The sequence below is a fragment of the Anneissia japonica genome, unplaced genomic scaffold, assembly GCF_011630105.1.
Source record: "Anneissia japonica isolate Jap-2015-1 unplaced genomic scaffold, ASM1163010v1 scaffold2756_len2360902_cov194, whole genome shotgun sequence".
Lineage (NCBI taxonomy): Eukaryota > Metazoa > Echinodermata > Crinoidea > Comatulida > Comatulidae > Anneissia > Anneissia japonica.
In genome coordinates, this window is record NW_022719050.1 from 157,770 (window position 1) to 169,080 (window position 11,311).

General features: G+C 35.1%; 1 protein-coding gene across 1 annotated transcript; it reads left to right on the plus strand.

Moving 5' to 3' along the window:
* Positions 1-622: 622 nt before the first annotated feature.
* On the plus strand, positions 623-7,843 carry LOC117110757 (very long-chain acyl-CoA synthetase-like). The gene is made up of 9 exons (XM_033253554.1): positions 623-659; positions 1,577-1,798; positions 2,033-2,191; positions 2,534-2,658; positions 3,010-3,210; positions 3,470-3,563; positions 4,040-4,238; positions 4,866-4,963; positions 5,952-7,843. The coding sequence occupies exons 1-9, from the start codon at positions 623-625 to the stop codon at positions 6,257-6,259; spliced, it is 1,443 nt and encodes a 480-aa protein (XP_033109445.1). The 3' UTR covers positions 6,260-7,843.
* Positions 7,844-11,311: the final 3,468 nt, after the last annotated feature.

Genomic DNA, 11,311 nt, shown 5'->3' on the forward strand with positions numbered 1-11,311 from the left:
GGTGGTGCGTTTTGCGAGCGCAGCGAGCAACCAGGCTGGGGGCCAGGGGCTGCTTAGGGCCCCCGGTCGGGGTCCAGGGGCCCGGAGGCCCCGGAAAAATTTGCTTTCTAGTACGTCCTAATTTGAAGGCATTTTATATCATGTTAATCTCTATATGTCCGTGAACACAGCGATAGGGCCTATCAACAAATTATCAGTGGAGGACATTCAATTCAATTCAAATTCAAATTTAATTTCAGGAAAAATATAACAAAAACATGATGCTGCCTTCCAAGGATTGCTGCCTTCCAAGGATTTCCAAAAAAAAAAGACATGGAGAAACAAGCAAATTGTTTCCCAAATGAAAAATACTACTGTATAAATTCGTAACCATTACGAATAAAAATTTAAAATCAATTCTGCGTTTAAATGAATAATAGCAAAGTTTCATATAAAGAGTGGATTAAAAGCGACTGTAAATGAGCTGATTCAAACAACTAGAAGCATTTGAAACAAATTAATCAACAATTTTATTCTTGGCATCGATAGAAAACATATACAGAGGTATAAGCATAATTATACTGTATGTATACGCTATCTATCCATTGAACCCGTGACGGGTATACTGTATAAAAGGATCATCATGATACGACTTCATTGCTACACTGACATACCGGCTGGTAGTTAGGGCATAGAGAAAATAGAACAGGAGAAATAGAACTGTTCTATTTCCTCCATGGTTAGGGGAAGATACACCTAGACGACAACGTGCATATAACGTGTGTATGTTTGTTGTGTTATGTTGCTGGCAGTACAAAGATTGCGCGTGTGGAGTCAGCGCTCTAGTATTTTATTGTAACTCATTTGTACATTCATACAATCTTAATACTGTACTGTTATGTGATTCATTTTATAATGATTCTGGGAACAAGGTCACATTTTTTTTGGTTATAATTAGTGGACGTTTTTCGATTTGGCGGGGGGAATTAGTGGGCGTTTTTCGATTGGGGGGGGGGGGGTGCGTACGCACCTATCGCACCCCCCAGGATACGGGCCTGGAGATAATACACTTTCCACTGAAACGAACCTCCCACAAATTAAGTCGCGCTACTGGCCTGTAAAGCGCATGCGTAGTGCCTCTATGCGCTTTACATAAAATTATAAAACAGAAAACATGCAAGAATTAAGAATTGACAGGGTCCTCTTGTACTATAAAATCTAGGCTACAGGCTAATGGTGGTATGGTAGGGGGAATAGTTGTCTCGGAATGCCATTTAGTTCAAACCAACTACAGTAGTAATTGAGTGAATGAGTGGAAGATTTTTCGTAACGCCTGTCATTACTGCGACCGCATACATTTCACACTGGATCAGGATGGATATTATGTAACGGGAAATTAAATATCCACAGTAGTTAAGAAATATTCTTTTAAAGAATACGAAAAGTCTGTTACAAAATAATGACACTCCATGCAGGAGGTGGTTCATGTTGGGAATCCTTCGGCTCTGTTCAGGAGATGAAGATGTTTATCCTTAGTTTCGACAGCAAGCAAACACCTTGTTCGCACTAATAATGGCATGATGTAATATTTTCACAGAAAGCGATTTAATTAACAAAATCGTTGAGATTTTACCTGACCTACGTCAGCTTGGCATAAGAGTCTGGTTGAGAGACAACTTTACACAAGACCTTCCAGATGGCATTGAACCAATTGAACACCAGCTCCAGTCTACATATGGATCACCATCTCCTAAAAGCTACAGGAGTGAAATCACTTTTGAGGATCAAGCTTATTATATATTCACATCGGGAACGACAGGTAAGTGGGATCAATCAATCAAAATCAACAAAATCCATTAATTTGTAAAATCTCTTAAAACAGCAGGATTAGAACCCATCTCTTTTTTAAACGTTATTACCAGTAGTAGATACCGGTGTACCATAGTGAAAGTGCATATCGGTGCCTGTGACGAAAATAGCTTATTTTAAATCGGTTAGGCCTACATTACGTTTGATAACTTCAAATAATTTCTACGCCAAATGTGTAAATCAGGTTTGCCGAAGGCTTGTAAGAGAACGCACAGAGCAGCCGTTGCAGCATCATTCGCCTTGGAATCCGTTGGACTTGGGCCAGATGACGTATTGTACTCGCCTCTACCGCTATATCATAGTGCTGCCTTCAATCTTGGGTTCCTTAACTGTATCAGAGTCGGTAATGTCGCTTTGTTGTCTTGCATATTGCATTTAAATATTATTATCATAGTTGTGGACATCGTCGTTATCATCATCATGATCACCTTCCGTATTATTATCATTATTATTTATTTATTTATTATTATTATTATTATTATTGAATAAATACTGATTACATTATTGTTATTTCTATTAAAATTCATTATCAAATGAGCTGTAGGAAATTATTAGGTTTGTCAAGTTAATGTATGCAACCATATCAAAGCAATTTGTTGATACTTATTTACCAAGTAGACCTAGTTTCATAATATATAAACTTCCGATTATCGACGGTGAACAATGAATATTTTACATGACCAAGGATGTACTTTTGCGATTGGTCGTAAGTTTTCTGTGACTCGGTTTTGGGAAGATGTTCGCAAACACCACGCCACCATTATTCAATACATCGGAGAAATTTGTCGCTACCTAATGGCCCAACCAAAGGTTAGTAAAATTATACCCCCGTAATTGAGCTATCATGCATGTAGTCTATTAAAATCCACCCGTGATCCTTATAATCATAAAGAAATACAGCAATGCTTTAATTTCAGAAATACCTATAAATTTAAATGAAATTTTACAAGAAAACTCAGAAAGTTTAAAACGCTTTCCTAACATCCCCATGTCCGCCGGACATACATACATCGACGGAGGCTGGGTTTATATACATATATATATATATATATATATATACTGTATTTATATATACTGTATATATATATATACATATATATATGTATGTATGTATTTCTTGATTTTATCTGTTAGTCATGCCTATTGTTTATATCCTTTTAGAAACCCGATGATGGCGTGTATCCAGTGAAGCTTCGAGTGGCATGTGGCAATGGCCTTAGGCCTGATATATGGGAGCATTTTAAGACTCGCTTCAACATTGATCACATCTACGAATTTTGGGGTGCCACTGAATGCTACAAAATGTTTATAAATTTAGACGGGAAAGTCGGTACTGTTGGGCGGCTTTCGCCCCTATTAAAGGTAATTCACCAGCAACTTAACCCATATTGTAGGTCAAAAATGATCACCATCATTAAATACCGTATGTTTAAAATAAATCAATAAAACAAAATAAATCATTATACTTTACTACTAGTATTTACTACGACCTATTCTCTTAATAGACCAAGAATTAATTTATTCTTATCATATCGTAATCAGTGTTCATATCAAAATCTGTAACAATAAAATTGTATATAGTAATTGACAACAATTTTTAATTAACTTAATTGTTTTAAAGTTACTCGACGGAAGTGTCCGCGTGATCAAGTGTGACGTCAATCTTGCCGAACCAATCAGAGGGAAGGATGGAAAGTGCATTGAGGTCGCTCCAGGTTTGTCCAATATTCGTTTTCTAAAGACACGAAGACTATCAGTAGGCCAAACAATGAATTCCCAAAATTAACTAAATGAATGGATCCGGGACCACTCATTGAACAAGCTACATATTCTCCCTGAATGTGGCGTCTTGTGTTTTTTTCTTAAGATAAATGGATGAATACATTTACGAATGAATGGAACGAATGAATGGGATGGATGGAAAATGAATGGATAGATGGATAGAAAAAAGATGGAAGAATGATGAATGACAGCATAACGAAATAATAAATGGATGAAAGAATGTATGAATGAATTAATACATAAATTTATTAATATATAATATATATGGTATAAAAAATAATGTAGGCCTTTTTTTTTGACGACTCGGGCCATAATTTAGAACATGTAGTCTTTTATAAAGTAAACATTCGACATAAATAACCTAAGCAAGTAATGTTAAATATCTTTAAAACAATTAATGTTCCACCAGGTGAAACAGGACTGCTTGTAATTGCAGTAGTGAACGATACTAGCCCATTTCTAGGGTACATTGGGAAAAAAGAGACAGAAAAGAAGATCCTAAGGAACGTGTTTAAGGACGGGGATAGTTATTTTAACTCTGGCGACCTCATCAAAATCAGTCCAGATGGATACATATACTTCGTCGATAGGCTAGGAGATACATTCAGGTAATAATAGTTCATAATGTACGTTCTTCGGCCAGCTTGATACATTAACAGTTACTCCTTTACAGTAAAATATAATCCCAATATAATATGACCAAAAATTTACCTTGGGTGGATCCAGGCATTGCTGCTGGAGGGGTCGAATGATAACGTATTAGGCCTAAATGAAGTAAGAAGCATCAAGTGGAAAGAATTTGAGATGCTGTCCAACAATTTAAAAAAAATCAAATTTCATGATCTCTTTACCGCCTTCAATGGAGCGAAAGAGTTAAGTTTGATTCTAGAGATGATGCAGATAGAAAATCGAATAAACGTAGATGCTATTGCTTCCTTTAGCCAGACGTAGGTCTCTGGCAAAGTAACTTTCTGGCCCAACTCTAAAAAAAAATTCTATACAGTAGGCCTAATCACTCTTTCTAGAGTGAAAATGTACCGTACTCTTAGGCCTAATTAAGTGAACATTATTCTTAAAATAGTGAAAAATCTGTAAAATTAAATTTGAATTGTGTGAAATCCCACTCTATTTCATTCTATCTTGAGTGATCACTGCAGACACTCTTTCACTCTTTTAAATTCTTTTGCATTTAGAGAGAGAATGTCTATTTTTATATTTAATTTATATTTTTATAGATGGAAAGGTGAAAACGTTGCTACTACGGAAGTTGCCCAGATTCTAGACGAGTTTCCTGGTATTATGGAGGCAAATGTCTATGGAGTGACGATTCCAGGTTTGTATCTCTCTAAATTGCAAGTGGTATCTCAGTCACACAACCACAACCTCCGACTTGCGTATACCTTGCAGTGTGAGCGTCAGATAGGATAGGAGTAGTTTGGTGTGGAAACTCATAGGCCTAGCCAACTAAGTCCGAAGACTTGTTTCTGTTTGGTTCTTCTGGTGGTGAATTGAGCAATCCCCTCTTTTCCGAAGAGTTTACTGCGTTCTTTAACGTGCATGAGCCATGATGGGAAGAGCATCCTAGTGGAAATTGAACCAGAGACCTATGGGGCTCCAGAATTTTCCTGAGGCTCCAGACTTTCGTTGGCGACATTGTTGCTTTTGGCGCCCCAAGGCACATGTCTGAATAAATAAGTGATATGAATTGAAATCCACAGGGTCCAGCACTCACAGTGGCTACCAGAACTAATCAGATCTCTAAATTGAAAATTGGTCCAAACTGAGATTAGAAGTAACAAAATTGATATCAATACTGGCGTCGTGTAGTGGCAGTGAGGACGCACATCTCACAAAAAGGGTGCACTTTGCGTTCCTTCCCCTCCACCCCCACCCACTATCTCAGCAAAAACATATATTCATGGTGTTAAAATCACTACATATCACCTCATATTAATTCCACAACCTGCTCCCCCTCTTTCCGATAGCTCTACATTTCCCCTTCTCCGATGAGATACGCCACTGGTTGGGTGTTTATCAGATGGTAGTCCTATCATTAACTACTACAGTGGTTTTGATGTATGGCCAAATTAATTTTAATGTTTTTTGCGTAAATTTAAACCATGAATAGAAAAAAAGATAATTTTGCATTTTGCAAAATTAAATCAGCTTACATCACATTTTCGTTACCTAGTTGTAATGGAATACATTCACTTTCTAGTAATTTGAAGTATCTGCTTTTGTTAACCTGAAAATTGGGTAGTCCTATGCTTTAGCTTAGAAATCCTTAAAAAAGTAATAGGCTATTGTACTTTATTTCGCAGGTCAAGATGGCAAAGCTGGAATGGCAGCCATAACCCTCTCAGCCGGCGTTGAATCACTAGATTTCAAGAAACTTTATTCTTATCTTAGTGATAAACTACCATCATATGCACGGCCAAAATTCATACGAATTACCAGCAATATGGACTTGACTGGCACCTTCAAACACAAGAAGTCGGAATTTGCGAAACAGGGATTTGATCCAATCCAAATTACCGATCCCTTGTATTATATAAATAACGAGTCGACAACGTATGATATCCTGAATGCGGATTCGTTTCCATTTGTGAAACTCTGCAGTAAACTCTAGAAATTCAGAAATAAGCTAGGCCTAATTATTAAGACGTAGGCTAGTCCCGGTGCGGCCTTAAAGGACCCCGGGATATTTATCAGCATTTTTAACCCATACATTGCCGAGTTGGGTCTTTTTGGGAAAAAAAAAAAAAAAAAGGACAAAAAATGTAAGTGGGATACTAATATGAAATTAAACAAAACTGCCTCCAGCCAGGCCAAGAATTTAAATAAACCTGGCGATATAGTACAGTCTACCGTTAAATATTATTTATAGTGATTTCATTGATAATAGTAATATAGGTCATTCATATACATGTATATGTTGTTGGAATGATTGGATATTCCAAATGTTAATTTTGGATTTTTTAAATTATTAATTCAGTTAAAACCGCTTGACACAAGTCGGTGTTTACGCGTTATGAGTTTCTGTTAATGTGCCTTGCTGTATAATTTGTGACTTGGAGGTCACATTTTCAATATATAAACCAACTGAAGAAGAGCAACAAAATTAACGGAATAAAGAAAATTAATGACAAAGGAATTTCAACCATTTTATGAAATGAAAAGAAATTAAACAATTAAATACTGTAATAAATTAAATAGACGTATATACGGTGGCCCATAAGTTCACGGCAATATTAATCTGCTCATCAAAACAGTTTAAAAACGGCAATATCAATTTGCTCACGGCAATATCAATTTGCTCACGGTAATATCAATTTGGTTCACGGCAATTTAAACTTTTAAAATCGGTCATGGCAATATTAATTTGGTCACGGCAATATTAATTTGCTCACGGCAAAATCTATTTAGTTCACAGCAATATAAACTTTTAAAAACGGTCACGGCAAAATCAATTTGCTCCCGGCAAAATCAATTTGGTTCACGGCAATATAAACTTTTTAGAACAGTGGCAAACAATCGTGACCCCTTTAGGTTGTTACTAGGTAGGCCTACAACACGTACGTGCACTGTATTTTGCATTGACGCACAATTTCAAATGAACAATCACTTATATCTTTACTATAATATCTCTATGATTAAAATAAAAAAATATAGTTTACTTTAGTTTTAAATATACCGGTATTATAGTAGTTAACAGTAGTTCCATAAACTCAACATAATCATATTATGAATATAAATACAGGTCTCCCTCCAATTATAGACCCTTCTAATTAAAAATCACCTCCAATTAAAGACCACTTTTTCTGTGGTTCCTTTTAAATTCTTATCTTTTAACATTAGCTGTTCCCTCCAATTAAAGACTCCCTCTAATTAGAGACCAAAGACCATGGTTTTGGTGGACCCAAATGAAAATTTTCCCTCCAATTAAAGACCGCTATAAAATAAATAGTGATGGTAATGCTATTTTTTCAATAGTAAATTTTGTTAGAGGGCTTAAAACATAAAAATATTAGCCAATGCACTTCATAAGATGATGTTTTAGGCCTATGTGTTTATTGAGTAACGATAATGCTAGTAATGATGTTAGAAATATTTTAATGAAAAGTTGCTTAGAACAAATAGGCCTACAGGAATTGATGTCCTGATTTTAAATAATCCTTTATTCAGAATAAATAACAAAATGAAGTTAACTGTACATCTATTCTAAACCATTTGTTTTTTTTTTTTTTTTTTTTTTTTTTTTTTAATTTATAAAAATCGAGATAGAAACGATTCTCTTATCATTAGTTGATTATCGGATTAACAAGATAAGAACCGCGAGCTAAATAAGATGTGAAAATGACCCAGAATGCATTTTAATATGACAGAAATATAACAGATTAGAAAGAAACAATGATGATTTCAAATTAAACCAACAACAAAATGTTCTAGCTTAAAAGAAAATGAATATTTTGTGTTGAAGAATAGACGTTTAAGATTTCTTTTTTCTAATTCCTCCTAATAATAGGCCTAAATTATGATATTGGGTCTGTCACTAGACTTGTGGTAGAACACCGATATTTCTGATTATTAACTAGGCCTAATAAGAAAATGTCCAATGGTAAAATCAAGGTCTAAATTATTAGTATTTTACAAAATCTGATAAAACTGAATTCTCAATTCTGTCGTTTTCAACAATTCTTTTTTCTCTTTCGTTGGAGTTTAACCCACTTTTATTTCTTTCCCTTTTTGTTACTTTTTTTTCTGCTTCTAATACATATTTAAAAGAAAATGGATATACAAAATAAAAACAATTGCACTTAGGAGGGGTCAGTCCACAATGGCTGACTATCTTTCTTTTTTTTTATAACATCCTTCCACTTGTAATACTTTCTAAATATTTTTTACCAAGATGTAATTAACATTATTAACATCGTACATTGTTTTCAACAATTCTACCATAGGCCCTAGAAGTTGACCGTAGGTCAAATTAGGCCACTATTTATTTTGCAGCTACTAACTACCCCACGAAGAATGGTTCATTTGTACGAAGAACAGTTCTTTGGACGGAAAAAAGAATGGTTCTCTTTCGTGGACTCTGTTTCTTACTGCAACAAAGAACTTTATTCTCGTCAGTAGAAACAGGCCCTTAGACACCTATGGATATTTTTGGTAGAGAACTTAACATTTTCCCCTTTAAATAAGAAATACTTTTAAAGTATAAAGTGATATTTAGTGAAGATGTGTATACATGCTCCATATTGAATACCGATTGTGTCATAGGACATTCAAACTTGAATGTATCATGGTTTTTGCAGACTCATCTAAACTGACAAATTTCCCTTAGAATAAAGAATACATTACAACGTTATGGTGATTTTAATTCAGTTTTTTTAATGATATGAATAAACACACAAAAATAATACACAACATAAGATAATGTTTTGTGTATACAGTGCTCTATTGAATAGTCCTGATAGTTTTAGTAGGACGATGTTGTTAGTAGGCCTATAGTAATATTGCAATAGAGATTTAGGTATCAGAACGAACAAAATGGTTTTGGAATAAAGGCATCCTAAATTTAGTATATCATTTCTTAATTTCCCTCTAAGTGATATTTAAGTGCACTTTTAGTGCCGGTCTTTAATTAGAGGGATTCTAATTAGAGACGAAAGCTGCTAAAGACCACCAAAACCCGGTTCCAAAAGTGGTCTCTTATTGGAGGGAGACCTATATTGGAATTCCACAAGGCTCGATACTGTCATCTGACACCCTTCTCTCTACAATATAGTCTTGATTCTAATTTAAATAAAATTGCAAATTGGTTCAATGAAAATAAACTCACTTTCAATATTAAAAAGACAAAATTAATGGTAGGCCTATTTGGGATCCTAACAAGATTCTTTCTAAATTAAAAAAACATTTTTATTTCTTACAATGGTGATACAATAGAAAGAGTTAATTCTTAATACCCTGGCGTCACTTTTCATCCACAATTAACTTAGAATCATATCTATCCTTCCGCCATTGGTAATGAATCCGTGTTGTACTGTAGCGTTGTTGTATTTATTGCCTTAAATCTCCTTTAGGTGTATTTCATCATTTTCATCTTCTATACTCATTAAGTAATATGTTGTCAACCTTTACTGAATGTTATTATTTGATTTAATTATGGCACACAAAAAGGATTTTAATCACACGGTTAACCTATTTCACAATCCAGCCCCCTCAGCTTCGGAATAGCTTTTCGTTGTAATCAGGGAGAATAACTCCCTGTTGTAATTTCTCAATCTATCTTCAGAAATCAGACACCCAAACATTGTTAAAATTCCAATGATGAACGAATTAGTGACTTATACCGTAACAAAAAGCTATCTGAATTCAAATGTTTAAATGAACAATGAAAATTCCCAAATTCAACGTATTACTGTATCTCAATACGCCAAGATCTTTCATCTCACTTAGCTTCTAGAAATCACGTGTTCCCCTTCACCATGTTATATTTTTTATACTTAAAATTCTGGTTTTTATATCCAAAATTTTTTAAATTTTATTTTATTCATTGTTTATTACAATTTACACCCGTATATATGTTTTTCGTCAATGTACCACTTTGAAAATCAGTACTATAGTACTACGAATAGTACTATACGGTATTAAAGGAAGTTTAAAATAAATAAATAAATAAATAACTCTACGTTCTAGCGTCACAAACACCCCTATGCATATAATAGATTGTTCCTCTGAAAAGCGGGCCAGTTAAAAATTAGTACAGTACTGAACTCACCTGTTCACGTTACTATGGAACGCCAAAAGGACAAATTACAAGTGGCGCAGTGCAAAAGTCAGTTGCAGTGCAAAAGTCAAGTGGCGCGGTACAAAACTAAAGACGAAAGTGGCGCAGTGCAAATCCAAATGCGTGTGCTGCTACTTGAATTTTGCACTGCGCCACTTTAGTTTTGCACTGCGCCACTTTAGTTTTGCACTGTGCCACTTGACTTTTGCACTGCGATTGTACAGTAGTTTGTCATTTTGGCGTGATATCGCGAAAAGGACAAACAACAATCGCAGTGCAAAACGAAAGTGGCGCAGTGCAAATCCAAATGCGTGTGCTGCTACTTGAATTTCGCACTGTGCCACTTGACTTCTGTACTGCGCCACTTGACTTCTGCACTGCGTCACTTGACTTTTGCACTGCGCCACTTGACTTTAGGCGATATTGTATGGAACGCCAATTTTGGCATCAAAATTAAACTAAATAAAATAAATGAATAAAAAAATCAAGAACACATAATTCAATTTTTCTTAATAATTTCACAGCAAAACAACAAAAGCACACAAATTTGGGACTAAAACACAAATAGGAATGTTATGATCATAGGCGTACTTGTCGTAGATACCGTAGCCTAGGCTTATCTATTCTATTCATCGTTACTACCGCTAATAAAGGCCTATAGCACAGTTGTCAGCCATGGCTACTAGAGACAGATTAGAAGCTGTAATAATACAATGTGAAAATGCATGTTATTGAATCGATCTTCCTAACTAGCTACCCCGTCGGTTGCGTTGACCCTAGCATAGCCTAACTATAAGCAGTCTACCCCGACTAGCCAGTAGCAATGATGTAGAAACAAAACGCAACAGATTTTTTTTTTTCAAACTTACCGCTGATATCACTCGAAAG